The 15382-nt window shown below is 40.1% G+C and overlaps 1 protein-coding gene across 1 annotated transcript in view; it reads right to left on the bottom strand.

Moving 5' to 3' along the window:
* CHAT (choline O-acetyltransferase) overlaps positions 1-15382 on the bottom strand; it is a 98635-nt gene that overhangs the window by 25991 nt on the left and 57262 nt on the right. Inside the window, exons 8-9 of the mRNA XM_043985461.1 lie at positions 14661-14830; positions 10887-10987 (exon numbers count right to left, since the gene is read on the bottom strand). Of these exons, the coding sequence (XP_043841396.1) occupies positions 10887-10987; positions 14661-14830 (271 nt within the window). The remainder of the gene's footprint in view (positions 1-10886; positions 10988-14660; positions 14831-15382) is intronic.

The following is a 15382-nucleotide window of genomic DNA, read 5'->3' as shown; positions in this document are numbered from 1 at the left end:
CCATGTCTTCCAAGCACTTAGCAAACAATCTGGGGTAGGAAACAGACTTTCAAAGACTAACCAACACATTTCAAAAAGATACTTGAAACGCTTTCCAAGTTCTTCCTGTGTTTCTCTGAAATCTTCATTTTGTTATTTCTTACAACACAATAATATTCCATTACCTTAATTTACTATGATAGTTCCTGATTGATAAGTATCCCCGTTATATTTACAGTAACAATAACAGTATAAAAATGGGCAACTTTGAAAGACTTAATTCTGATCAGTGTAATGAGCAGCATGACTCCAGACGAGTAATGTTGAAGAAGGTGATGGACTCAGTATGCATAATGAGACATGCATTTGTGGACATAGTCAATATCGTAATTTAGTGGAGTTCTCTGTGTGTACACACATAAACATATATATATATATATATGTATATATTTATACACACATTTATACAAACATACACACATTTAAGTACGTATACATATGTGTGTGTATATATAGAAATATATACAAACAAAACCTTTGTGGCACATATGTAGTATTATAATTATATATATATTTATATATATATATATAAAATGTTACAAATGTTTTATATTTCCTTTTTTCTTTCTAAGTAGGGGTAAGGAGAGGTAAAAGAAAATAAATACTTCTTAACTGAAAAATAAAATAAAATTAACTTAAACACTTTATTTTCTTCAGAAGCATGAACAATAACTTTTTAAATAGTACAAATTCTAGGGAAGGTATCTTTAATCAAAAGGAAATCCTATTTTCTCTGAGGTGTGACCAACATTAGTGATTAATCCCAAAAGATAATAATGAAAAAATAGACCTCGTATTTCAACAGAACCTTTGTTTTGAGATACCCTGTAATAAAGTAGCATTTCTAGTGTATTTTGGGTGGAGTAATTATAGATCCATAGATATTATTTTTATTTCCTTCAAGCACATGCTCAATAAATTCTTAATGATTTATGGATTAGGGGCAGCTAGGTGGCACAGTGGATAATGCACCAGCCCTGGATTCAGGAGGACCTGAGTTCAAATCAGGCCTAGGTTATTTGACACTTACTATCTGTGTGACCTTGGGGAAGTCACTTAACCCTCATTGCCCTGCAAAAAAAAAAAAAGATTTATGGATGGGCTGATACATATTAAGAAGCAAGTAGTTTAACATTACTTATTCTCTGAAAAGAAGACTATAGCCAAGGCATGGGGGCAGGGTTGGAGTAGGGGAGAAAAGTAGAAGGAAGAAGGGGTGGGGCAGGAACTCACTGGGATCTACCCTATCACAATGGCTGCCATAACATGTGCCATTCTGCACAAAAGTTCTGGAGGGAATTTTGAGGATTGGGGGAATATTTTATTTAGGGACATCAATGAAGCATTCCTGTGGCTACTTGTTTTACTGATCAGATGATTTTCGACCACCATGGTAACCCTTTTGGGGGCATATGTTGGAAGATTTAAATCTTATAGAAAATAAAATCTCTAGATAAACTCATTTTATGGCCTAGAGTTTGGAAGAGGGAGAGAAATATTCTTTTGGCAGCATTTGTTAAGGGTGGGGTTCAGAAAGGACTCAGGTACAGTGGGGGCTCAAGCTCAGGACTATAGTTCATTAGAAACATTCTGGACTCTTAGAAATGGAAAGGACTTCTTAAAAGGAATATGGTGTTTCTTTATTTCTTCTGGAGAGTTTTGGAGAATGGAATAATATGTGTGTTCTATGTTGGAACCTGTGAGAAAAGAGAAAATGATGGCATAGGCAAGGAAGAAGGCAATGATCTCCTGGGAATCTGTGGGCAGAGTACTAGGTGGTGATGGCTCTGCCCAATTAGTTGAGTGTGAATAGTGGATTTTGAATGAGAACAATTGGCTAAAACCTAAGAAGTCAAATGTTGCATATAAGCAATAGAGATAGGAAGAAGAAAAAATATGATCCCCAGGAAAGGGACTAAAAGGGAAAGTAACTGCAGGCTCTGGTTGACAGCTATCATGAACTGAGAGCCATGGCACTGAATCTGGTAAGAAGTGTTGATGACCAGCTGGACTAGACTAGAATTTTGAAGAATATGAGTTGCTCAGTTTTACACTGGGCAAATTATATTGATGGACATTCCAAGATTCTTTGTACTCATTTATGGACTAATTCTTTTCTCATGCATAAACCCTTGCAATAAGCTCAGTTGGATGTCAGAATATATGGCAAAAGGATAGAGGAGAGACCGATATTACCGGGAGGGCATTAAGAAAGAACAGAAGAGTTGGGGCAGCTAGGTGGCGCAGTGGATAAAGCACAGGCCCTGGATTCAGGAGGACCTGAGTTCAAATCCAGCCTGAGACACTTAACACTTACTAGCTGTGTGACCCTGGGCAAGTCACTTAACCCCAATTGCCTTCCAAAAAAACAAAAACAAGAAAGAACAGAAGAGGGGCAGCTAGGTGGCGCAGTGGATAAAGCACCAGCCCTGAATTCAGGAGTACCTGAGTTCAAATCCAGCCTCAGACACTTAACACTTACTAGCTGTGTGACCCTGGGCAAGTCACTTGACCCCAATTGCCTCACTAAAAAAAAAGAAAGAACAGAAGTTATTTCAGAGTTGCAAGAGTGAGGGCAGTGCAGACCACTGACCTCCAAACTTCTCAGGGCTTAGGTTACCAGCAAAGGTAGTTCTGAGGACATCTTTTCCCTTTCTACCAGGACTAGAAAGGTGGAGGTAAGATTCCTTTCCCCACAGGGACCATGCACTCTCACCTCACCTCTGTGTTTCATAATCCCAGCTTGTTTAAAAGTTAAACTTACATGTCATCTACTGCATGAGATCTTCCCTGATTCTCTCTGGCTGGTATTTTCTTTCCCTTAACTCACCTTATATTTATGTTGTTTATCTAACCACTTGGGGGAACTTGAGAATGATTTTAAACCCTAGAAACATCACTGGGTTGTTATGGTCGAGTCATTTTGCCAACTGCACATTCACAGTAGAACTGCCTTTACTGCTGGATGTATGTAGAGCACCCTCACTACCCTCTCTCCTCAGAGGTTAGGTTTTGTAGCGTGGCAGGAAAGTCTTAAATCATTCTCATTGCAATGTCAGTTTTTATTTCCCCATAACAGATTGTTTCTGGCTTGCTTCATCATTTCCCCAAAAGTAAAGAAATTGAGAATGTATTTCAGACACTTTTGCAAGGCTTGAGAAAGTTCAACATTCCTCCTTACCTTTTACTCCTTTTGGCTCAGCCTCCAATTCGGCTGTTCAGCTGAACAAAAATGCCTCATCCCTGAAAGGGTAACCTCCCCCCTACCTCCACCTGCTCTTACCTCTAGATCTGCACATTAGGTAAAATGCAATAATCATCCTGGATCATGTTGTTAACCAACAGTTTTTAATCACAGAAATGGCTTAAGACAGGAAATAAATATTTGGAAAAAGAACTCAACTTCCAAGCCAGGCTGCCTTACAATCTATTGTACATAGTCGATGCCTTCATTCTGAGGCTCCTGGACTTCTGTGTCACCTTCACTGCCCTCTTTTTCCTGAGATGAGATTTTGAAACATGGAGGCAAAGCTCTAAGTCACTCTCACAAAAACAGTGTTGTTTATTTCCCCATGACATAATCCTTTCAGTTTTCTAAAAGGGAAGAATTCCAAGGATATCCCAGTTACTTTTATAAAGCTTGCAAAAGTAAAACACTGCCCCCTCTACCCAAAATGCTCAAGTAACAAATGTTTCTCATCTCTGAAAGAGGAAGCCTTCTCTTCTCTATCATCTATATAATATCTATGAATTAAGTAAACTAACAGAAAAAAGTGTCGTCCATTTGGGGGCTGGTCAACAGTTTTATCACTGGTCTATCTTAACGTTTAGACAGAAAAGAAAAGAAATGGGGGGAGGGTTCTCTGGCCTCCTATCTCAGCTTTGATGACCAATGCATATTCAGTCCAAGACATTCTTGGAATGTCTTCATTATTCCTACTCCAGATTCTTGATCCTCTTGGCAGCTGCTTGCAGCGGTTTCTAGAGTCCTTTTCCCCATAAGTCCCTTAAAGTTTAAGGAAGTAACACTCTGAATACTTTGTCTCAGGTCAAGTACAAGGTCACTGGAACTTTAGGGAATGCTGGGAGAAACCCATTAACCGGCTGGCAGCAATCTGGCTCTCACTCTTGACAATTCATGATCATACCACTATGGGGGCTCTCCCCAAATAGAATATATATACATGTACACATGGATATATGCATACATATATACTTGTATACATGCTTGTATATGCTTATATGTATTTATGATATCTCCTCCAATATAGTGTAAACTCTTTGAGGATGAAGATTGCTTCACTTTTATCCTGGTATCCCCAGCATCTTGGCATGTGGTAGGTGCTTAATAAATGCTTGTTGATTGTTAGATTTTCTCATAAATCTATGTCTAGCTATATCACTCCAGTTGACCTCAAATGCAAAAATTAAATTCATCCTGCTCAGCATTCCAGCCTGTTCAGATCTTTAGGGGCCCTAATTTTTGTAGCTATCCCGTTTTAGTTAATGCAATGTGAAAATTTGATGTTTTCCATTTTTATCTTCTTCATCCTAAACTACTGATAAAGAGATTGGTTAGAACAGATCTCTAAAACATTGAACTAGACACTTCTCTTGAGGTGGCATCATTTGGATCAGTTGTTCAGTCAGTTCCAAATCTACCTAAATGAACTCTCTTACACAGGCTACCTCTCTCCATCTTGTCCACAAGGATGTCAAAAGTGATTTTGTCAAATGCCTTGGTGAAATTCAGTTATATGATGTCTATAGTATTTGCCTGATCTAACCAGTCTAATGATTCTGTCAAAATAGTAGATGACATTATAATCCAGTTCAGTTGGCTCATAATTAGACTTTGATTGCTTATAATGGTTACAATTTCACTTTCCAAGTGCTCACAAACCTTATCTTTAATAATCCATTGGAGAATTTTTTCTAGGAAGCACAAACTCACTAGCCTAGAATTGGCAGAGTCAACTTTCTTCTCCTTTTTGGAAATTGGGACAATATTTCACCTTCTCTGGTCCTGTAGCACCTCTTCCATTCTCTATGATTATTCAAAGTCTAATTTTCCTATTTTACAGATGAAAAACTGAGGTCCAGAGATCCCAAAGTAAAATAGTCATACTATTGAGTTTCAGTATTCAGAACAGCAAAGTGACTTGTTTCTAGCAAAACTTCTTAGCAAAGACATATAACTGTTCAACCAGTGCTGATGGGGCACACATGTACAACTTCCTGCCACTAAGGAAATATTAAGTCAATGCAAAATTTTGAAATAATAAAAACATTAAAATAAACTTTCTGTTTGTTACTTAAGGAACTGTGTTAATTACATTAGAATCAACTTATTTTGAACAAGAACTCCTTAATTTTCCAAGTAAATCATTCCAAAGGCTTAAGTGATGTTTTGTCTGCTTCCATTCCCCAGAGACAGGAAATTCATCCTCTAAGTGAGGAATATTATTTTATACAACTTCCTCAACATAATTTTCCTTGTACCTTTCATCTCATTTTTTCATTGATTTCATGCTCATAGAATTTTCAGGCTTGGAAAGCACCTTAAAAACCATCTTGTACAACCCTCTCTTTTTAGGCCACATACACCTAATCATTGGCGAAGCCAGGATCCAAATACAAGTTTTGTGACTCCAAATTCAGGCTAAGTCTAGCAGTCTCTTTCTACTGCACCAAGAGACTTGATACATTTCATGTGTTCTGTACAACATCTAAAACATTGTATTTAATAAATACTAAATAATGTGAGTAGTTTAAAATCTACCATTCCCCTCAATATTTATCTCTACACTGGTATAATCTGTATTATAGGACATCACAACTATTCTTTTCTCAGGCAGGATGCAATTAAGTAATCGCATTTGGGGATCCGGTGTCAAATCTATGTAAGAAAATAGAATCACTGATTCTCCCAGTTGGAAGGGACCTCGGAAGCTATCTAACCCAACCTGTCCCTGAATAGTTCTCTGCTCTACAACATACCAAGGGCCTTCTAGCCTTTTTTGTGAGGCAGTTGGAGTTAAGTGACTTGCCCAGGGTCACACAGCTAGTCAGTGTTAAGTGTCTGAGTCTGGATTTGAACTCAGGTCCTCCTGAATCCAGGGCCGGTGCTCTATCCACTGCACCGCCTAGCTGCCCCGGCCTTCTAGCTTTTGCTAGAAAACCTCTACCAATGGGGAAATGATGTCCCAAAATAGCCCATTACATTTTTGGATGGGTCTAATTGTTAGGAAGTTTTCTCCTTCTTATATTAAGTTAATTTTATACCCATTTCCAGACTCTACCCTAATGTTTTGCATATCCTAGGGAATTAATGTTCATTTCCTAGCTTTGTCTGCTGGGGCTTCTTTCTCCACAAGCCCTTCAAATACTTGACTTCAATTTGGTAAGTCAAATATCTGTTAAGTGCCTAAAATATACCAGGCACTATGCTAGGCACTAGGGATAGAAAGACAGTAAGTCTTTGCCTTCATGAAGTTTTCATTTTTCTGGGGGACACAATATGCATGCACATGGATAAGGAAATGAAAAGTCATTTCAATAGGACTAACAACCCGGAGAATCAGAGAAGGCGTCCTATAGGATGTGATACTTGAGCTGCTAGAATGTCATAAATGGGGAATCAATGTAGGCCCAGTTGGCAGGATCATAGAAGGCATGAAGTAAAGTCTGGAAAGTTAGATTAAAGCCAGGGATTTAAATGCTAAGCAGGGAAGTTTCTGTTTTGTCAGAGGCAATAGGGAGCCATTGAAACTTCTTGAGTAGGATGGTGACATGTCCAGGCCTGTGCTTTGGGGAAATTATCTTGGCAGCTCTATTTAGAGGATGATTAGAGACCAGTTAGGAGGGAAGGGATAAGACCTGTGATTTTATTATAGGGAACTCTGAGGAAATTCTACCATTTAGTATTAGTACATTCTCTGCAACTTATAGTCTAGGTGTCTGGGGCACTAAATTATTTGCTCAGGATCTCACAGTCAGTGTGTGGCAGGGTACGGACTTAAAATCAGGTCTTTCTGATTCCCAGCTCCTTTAAGTACCAAGTAGCAGACTTTATATTTGATCTTCAAGGTCATAGGAAACCCTTGGATTTTATTGAGGAGGGTGATGTCATGGTCAGACCCTCTGCTTTAGAAAGATTGCTTTGATAGCTATGTTAGAGGATAGATTGAAATGGGGAGAGACTTGAGGCAGGGAGTCCAATAAAAAAGCCATTGCCATGGTCCAGGAAAGAAAAAAATGGGGGCCTGGACTAAGTTGGAAACTATGTGAGTAGAGGTTAAGTGTAAGAGATGTTATAAAAGAATATGAAAACATTTGGCAACTGATTGGATATAAGGGATGAGTTCTATATATGCCATCCTGACAATGTCATCCTGACACTGACTGTGCCACCCCGGAAGATTGGTGCAATATGGCATTTTTAGTGCACAGAGCTTTAAGGTATTGTCTGAATCTTTTAGTCATAAGCACAAGGAAAGGATGAAAAATGTTGCTTGAACTTTAAAAGCAAGTCTTTGGTTTCTCCAAATTAGATTGTTTAGGAAAGCCCACAAAGAAAAGCCTATGAAACGTTTCTTACTTATCTGGGCACAAAGTTAATAAAATGTAGCATTGCAAGCTTATAGAACTAAGGAAATGCATATTCTTAGGCATGGGTAGAGGGGCAAGAGTCTTCCATTGGGTTTAGGAATTCTTGGTGTGAAACTTCCTCTATGGATGCATGCTGACAACTATCCATAACAGTCAGTCAGTGAGACAACAAACATTCATTAAGCACTTACTTCTGCTAGGCACTGTGCTAAGCCCAGAAGATACAAATTCAGGCAAAAAGAAAATTAGTTGGGGGCAGCTAGGTGGTGCAGTGGATAAAGCACTGGCCCTGGATTCAGGAGGACCTGAGTTCAAACCTGGCCCGAGACACTTGACACTAGCTGTGTGATCCTGGGCAAATCACTTAACCCTCATTGCCCTGCCCCCCCCCCCAAAAGAAAGAAAGAAAGAAAGAAAAAATTAGTCCTGGCTTCAAGGAGCTTATATTCTAATGCAGGAAAACAAGACATAAAAAGGGAGCAGCAAATCTGGGAGTGGAGAAGGTTAGGTAGATGGTAGCTAAATCCAGATAATGATGGTTGACTAGTCTGGGGCCCTTCCTACAATGGAGGGTCTGGAAAGGGCTCTCCAGGTAGAGAGTCAGGAAGCAGCCAAGGCATAACTAGGCTAAATCTGGAGACTGAGGGATGGCTGATGGACAGCATGGCATTTGTCCAGCAGGCAGCAAGGTCCTTATTCCAAAGAGGCAGTATGGTTTATTAGATAGGGGCACAGAAGACCTAAGATGCAATCCCAGCTCCATCATTTCCTATCTATGTGACTGTAGGCAGTTCTCTGGGCCTCTGTTTCTTCATCTGTTGAATGAAGGGTTTGGTCAAGGTGATATGTAAGGCCCCCACTTCTAGCTCTAAATCATGTTTACCAGGTCATCTTGACATACTCCAAACTCTTGCCCCAAATAATATCCCCAGTTGGGTCTGCCAAATTCCTAAAATTCAACCACTAGAGAATCATTCCTTTGAGTTAAGAAATTATGTCTTCAGAAAGCCCCTGTTAAAATTCAAATATCCCTGAAAGAGATACCATCTCAATTTGTTATCAACCCCAAACACTTTAGGACAAGTTGTTTTTGAGATAAAAACTACTTCCTTAGTAAGTTCCTAGGAATATTTGGCACCAGAGGGAAAGGCTAAATTTTATAGAGAACAAGCATTTATTATTAAATTCCTACTATGTGCCAGGCTAAGTGTTTTGCAAATATTTTCGCATTTGATCTTTATCACAACCCTGTGAGGTAGGTGCTATCTGAGACAGACAGACAGAGGTTAAGTGACTTGCCTGGAGTCACACATTTAGTTTGTGTCTAAGGCTGAATTTGAATTCAGATCTTTCTGACTCCAACCCTAGTGCTCTATTCACCATACCAACAAGCTGACTTGTGGATGGAAAAGAGAAAGGGAAGGTCAGGATCATGAGTTGTGGCCCTAAGATAAATATAGAAACATGGTGCCTATTTATTTAACATATAGTCTAGGAAAACAGGAAGGGCTTATAGGGAAGCATGGAATGGGAGCATAATACTATAATATCTTTCTTGTGTCCTAATGAGATTATTTTCCTCCATTTAATTATGAAACTGAGAGACAGGCTAAATAATTAAGGATACAAAGTTAATGCCAAAGAAGTCAGGCACCAAACCCAAGCACTCAGCTCTTCATTTTGGGGGTGGGGGCAGAACACAAAAGTGGAGAAGAAAGGGAAAAAAAATGGTCAGAAGGTACCTGGGACTATTCATGGACAGGAAAATAGGATCTTAAATGTCCAAGTTTGACTGATAGAACAATAGGATAAAAAACTGGGAATCTAAAGTAGAAATTGCTCTAACTAGCAATTTGGGGGAGTTGGGCAAATGGTCCAAAATTCACCTCAAGTCATCTTTTTTAAGCTGGGTGTTTCAGGAAAGAGGCTACACAAGAACTTACTTGGGGTTTGGCCCATATGGTAGATTCTCATTTTAATCATTTGTTCTTCTAACAAGGTGCCAAGCTTAGTTGTTTCTCTGATGCTAAAGGATGAAAAGTACTATCAACTATCTAAATATTGGCACCCAGGCACAGAACCCCAGTTGCACCAACCTAGTTGCAGCTCTTACCTCAGATAGTATAGATCAAGAAGGCATGAACCAGAGAGGGCTACTCTGAATTTAGAGAGGTTAAATGAAGATAATTTAGTAAGTCAGCAGATACCTACTTTGTGCCCAGCCTTAGAGTAGACTGTGTCATTTGGGGGATGGAGTGGCACAGAGTGACAAGAGAAGAATTAAGACATGGTGCAGAATTATTCTTTATTGTAGATACAGGGGAGAGATCTGAGTGTGTCGTCATGTAATAGAACAAAGGGAGAGAGGTGGATCAGATAATTTATGATTCTATGAAATACAAACATTTCACTTAGCTGGTTTCTTTTTTTCCAGTGAACAATGCCTCCCTATCCCTCTCCCATTCCCATTCCACTTTGAATAGGCATAGAATTAGATACATACCATAATTTCCCATTGATTTAATTGGCTCAGTGTGTAATAGGCACCCTCCTACACAGGACTAAAGGAATATTTGTTATCCCATTTAAATGGATTATAGTAAATATGTATGTGTGTATGTATATATCTAGGGAGATTTCATCAGTCTAGGGAACAAGGGTAGAAATTCTTTGCACTGATAATGATCAACAGCTGGTCGGTCATTTTTTGGGGGGGATGAAAAACCAGAGAGATTAAGTGACTAAAATACCTTCTAGATTGTCTACAACACCCACACCTTGTGTTCCAGGCTGGGATATAGGATCTTGCTCTTTTATTTTTAAAAATAAGTTTTATGAATACCTTTTTTTCTTTATGGCTATTTTTTATATTATGGACTTCCCCTCTCCCCCTCAATTGAATCCTCCTCAGTAACAAAGACAATTAAGCCACAGTAACAAACCACACAGTGACCACATCTGCCCATGCAGCATTCTGCCCAGCCCGCCCCCACCTTCTATCCTGAGCAGGGAGAGAGGTTTCACAATGGGTTTTCCAGAGCTATTATTGGTTTTTTCTTCACTATGAGTCCAGCTCGACATCTTTTTTTCTCTGCACACCAGAGATGCAATGGTATAGCAGGGCTTCATGAATAGCTAATGTTTCTTTTGCCCTCAGAGTCTGCTCTTGGCTGAGTGTTGGAAAATTAGTGCAGAACCATTAAGGTACAATATCCTATTAAGAAAAGAAAACTCACATGTGCCTGAGCAGATGTTCAGTGCATTGTACCAGGACGATTCCATCAAATGGGGAATGTTCACATACCGTGCCACAGACTCCATCTCGACCCACCACAAACTGGAAGTGGAAATAGGGAAAGTTACAAGTTGCCCAGACAATGTTTGCTGTTTTAGGCTCTGCAGCGTGGCAGATTCTCTGTTTGGGTCAGCTGGATTAAGGATGCCAACAATCACCTCTGACCTCTGAGGAGTCCCTTTTCTCCATTTGTTTCAGAGCATATTGCCAAAAGGAAAAGAAAAGATTCTTCTCACACCAGCAGTTGTGTTTCCATGCTCAGGAAATAGCAGCACCAGCCAACAAAAAGAATAACAATAGCAATAATAACAACTCATTCCTTTATGTCTTTAGGGTTTAACTTCAGTTTCCCCATCTGTAAAATGAAACTGGGGGCAGCTAGGTGGCACAGTGGATAAAGCACTGGCCCTGGAGTAAGGAGGACCTGAGTTCAAATGAAGCCTCAGACACTAGCTGTGTGAACCTGTCCAAGTCACTTAACCCCAATTACCTACAAAAAAAAAGAAAGAAAAAAAGAAACTTGCATTATATGACCTATAATGACACTTCCAGCAAAGCACTTTCCTCATGCCAACTCTAAATGGTAGGTAGACTGTGCAAGTATAACAGCAATCACAATAACAAACATATAGAGCTTTAAGGTTTGCAAAGCACTTTGCATACATTATCTCATTTGATTCTCACAGCAACCCAATGACTTTGGTGCTATTTTTATCCCATTTTACAGATGAGGAAACCAGAGTTCAAGAATTTATCCAACTTACCTCGGGTCACACACCTAGTGTCTAAGAAAGTTCAAGGCTAGCTTACACATGAAAATTAGGGCTGGGCGGGGCAGCTAGGTGGCTCAGTTGATGAAGCACCAGCCCTGATTCAGGAGGACCTGAGTTCAAATCCAGCCTCAGACACTTGACACTTACTAGCGGTGTGACCCTGGGCAAGTCACTTAACCCTCGTTGCTTCCCCCCCCAAAATAAAATTGGGGCTCAGGGAGATGTAACTGATGCTCACCCTTAGTAGGCAGCAGATCCAGGACTCCATTCGGGGACCTCCAACTCTATATGCAAACTCTCTTTGACAGTTTGTGCATGAACATTAAAAATACATGCAGACATGTGTATACACACATGTATCTATACATACATGTATGTAAATTACACATATATGTATATCACCCTTTTAATATTGGTATTTTCTTCAAATTCATATCACTTTTGGATTTTTGCTTTGTCGCTGTGCTTTATGATGATTTACATGAAAAAAAGACATTTTGATTTTAAAAGGGAAGTTTTTCTTCCTATTGGTCTCTGTATGTTATTACACCCATTACTCTATATTACCCTATAGATACTGAATTCATTCTATTCTATTGAGATATTGGGACCAGCACTTAGAGACCCAATAGTAATCCCCATTACTTTTGTGAATGTGAAGCAGCTTACTATATGCCTATTGTCATATATGGTGTTGTCGGTATAGTGTAGTGGATAGAGAGCAAGCATTGAAGCCAGGAAGACTTAGATGCAAGTCCCGTATCTGACACATGCTGGCTGTGTGTCTCCGAGCAAATCACTTCATCTCTCAGTGATCCAGGCAACTTTCTAAGAGTAGAGGTTACAGAAATGGTATCAGAAGGTATGCGTTGTTGTAGAGAATTTCTTCCCCTGGGAGTTCCTTATGCCAAGGGACTTATAAGTCCAGTCTCTACCCACTCCCACCCCCCATTGGTCTAGTCACAATTCAAAAGCACAACAAGGTTGGAAGAAACCCCTAGAGGTGAGAGAGAGCAGATTTTCTGCCCCCAACCCTGTCATGAATTGATTGATTAAGTTGATTTAATTGGTCTACCTCAGTTCTGCAGTAATGAGAATGCCTATAATAGGCTTTGATGGTTGAAAAGAAAATTATCCTCTTTCTCCAATGAGCTTTGAGTCTTTCTCCTGAAATCCAAATGGAAAATAGTTGATATCTGAACTCCCTTGTGCCAACCAGACTTGAAGTCCAGTCAAGAGTCATGATTGCTGCTGCTAATTAATGGTCCTCAAAGCATCTGTATTCTCCCTGGACCCAAATCACCAGGAAGCTCCTCTCAGCATTCTCTCTCTCTCTCTCTCTCTCTCTCTCTCTCTCTGTAAGGCAATGAGGGGTTAAGTGACTTGCCCAGGGTCACACAGCTAGTAAATGTCAAGTGTCTGAGGTTGGATTTGAACTCAGGTCTTCCTGTCCAGTGCTTTATCCACTGCGCCACCTAGCTGCCCCTCAGAATTCTATTTTAAAAGAGGAAAAATAATCATGGTCTGTAAAATTATGAAAAGGCATTGGTAAATAGGGTGAATATGGACTTGGATAACAAACTCCAGAGAATCAAGAAAGAGGAAGAGAAACCTTGTCATGCAATAAGACATTTTTATGTTGTACTTTAAGGTTTACAAAGAGGTGCTGTGGAATACTAGAGAATTCTGGGCTTGGGGTCAGGAAGACCTCTGCTTATATCCCATCTCTGACATGGAATAGTTGTGTAACTGGGCAAGTTATTGAAACTCTATATACCTTAAGCAGCTCCTTAATAGTTTACCTAATAAATCATAGAGAGGTTGCAGCCTGTGTTGGTGGACAGAGTTCCTACCATTGAAATAACAAATCTTATGAACTTTTGCATTAAACCTTTCCAGATACTTCCCTCCCAATGACCCTGTGTAGTTGGTAGAATAAATATTATTATTCTCATTTTACAGTTATATATGAGGAAACTGAGGCTTGGAGGCAGTATAAATATGGTAGAACATTCCACTCCTGGAGGGCAGAAACTGGTTTATTTTTGGTATTTGTATTCCTAGCTTTTAGTACAGTGCTTGGCACATAATAAGCACTGAATAAATATTTGTTGATTGGAATGGCTTCACAAAAGTTTAGATAAATTTATGTAGATAGATCCATAATAGAATATTAAGGGCACTGAGAGGCACATCTCTAGTCTGAGTCTGACAACAAGAAAGTGAACCACTACTTCTTACAAACTGTCTGTGGGAGCTGTGATAATCCTGTTAGAAACTGACTTGAGTCAAGGGTCCCATGAAACTCACCCAGGAGAACAATTCTTACCTACATACACTTTTTTTGGGAGGGGGGGCAATGAGGGTTAAATGACTTTCCCAGGATCACACAACTAGTAAGTGTCAAGTGTTTGAGGTAGGATTTGAACTCAGGTCCTCCTGAATCCAGGGCCGGTGCTTTATCCACTGTGCCGACTAGCTGTCTACTTATGTATACCCTGTTGGTGACAGCTGGTGACAGTGTTATTTAATTAGTTCATTAGTTCACTTAAGCTCATAGACTGAGCCAGAAGGGCCCTCTGAGGCCATCTAATTCAACCCGCTCATTTTATTTATTAATTTCTTTTTTTTTTCTTTTTTAGTGAGGCAATTGGGGTTAAGTGACTTGCCCAGCAGGGTCACACAATTAGTAAGTGTTTGAGGCTGGATTTGAACTCAGGTACTCCTGACTCCAGGGCTGGTGTTCTATCCACTTTGCCACCTAGCTGCCCCAACCCTCTCATTTTACATAGCCAGGGAGGGAGGTTAAGTGCTTTGCCCAACTTATCCAAGGCAATAAGCATCAAAGTCAGGATTTGAACTCAGATCCCCTGATTCAAGTACTCTCTCCACTGTATCAAGCTGCCTCTCTGGGCTACAAGCAGGCCCATTTGGAGTCTTACCTGCATGGACTTGTCATACCAGCGATTTGCCCCATTTCTGCCATGGCCCCCTCCATGAAGGAGCTGAAGGGCCATGTTGGTGTCATTGAGTTCCATGCCCCCGGGCGCATCCAAGCACACCAAGCAGATGCACCGTTCAATCATGTCCAGGGAGTCACGGTTGGTCGAATCTGCAAGGAAGAATGAGCATGCTTCAGCATATCACCCCAGTTCTCAAAGCCTGCTCACCCCCACTGGCTCCAGATGCAGCAGCAAAGACGGTCAGACCTATCACCGTCTCCCCAAAGGTTGTTTTTGGCATCTCTGGTGTGGTTCACTATGACGTGTTCACTGGTTTGAAAAGGTCAGAAGTTGCATTGACACAAAGAATGAGCTCTATCTCCTTCCCTAGGATTATTCCAATTGCTTATGGACTTTTTGAGTTGAAGACCCTTTCAGAGGTCATTTAATTTCCCACCCCCTCCTCCAGGCATGTTGTTTCAAACAGAGGGAGATTCATCTTGCTCTTAAATTCCTTAAGGAAAGTATCATAGACTCAGAATGTCAGAGTTGGAAGGATATTTGGGGATTATCTGTCCAACCTTTTTTACTTACAAATGAGACTCAGAGGAGTGAATGACTTGTGACTTCACTACACCCAATGCTGGGTCTTAATGTCAACCAGCTACCGGCAAGAACATTCCACTCCATCTTCACTACCCTAGCCCTGGGATAGAAATGCA

The sequence above is a fragment of the Dromiciops gliroides genome, chromosome 2 (genome assembly GCF_019393635.1).
Source record: "Dromiciops gliroides isolate mDroGli1 chromosome 2, mDroGli1.pri, whole genome shotgun sequence".
Classification (NCBI taxonomy): domain Eukaryota; kingdom Metazoa; phylum Chordata; class Mammalia; order Microbiotheria; family Microbiotheriidae; genus Dromiciops; species Dromiciops gliroides.
The sequence above is the reverse complement of the archived record's forward strand: the minus strand, read 5'-3'. Positions and strand labels throughout refer to the sequence as shown.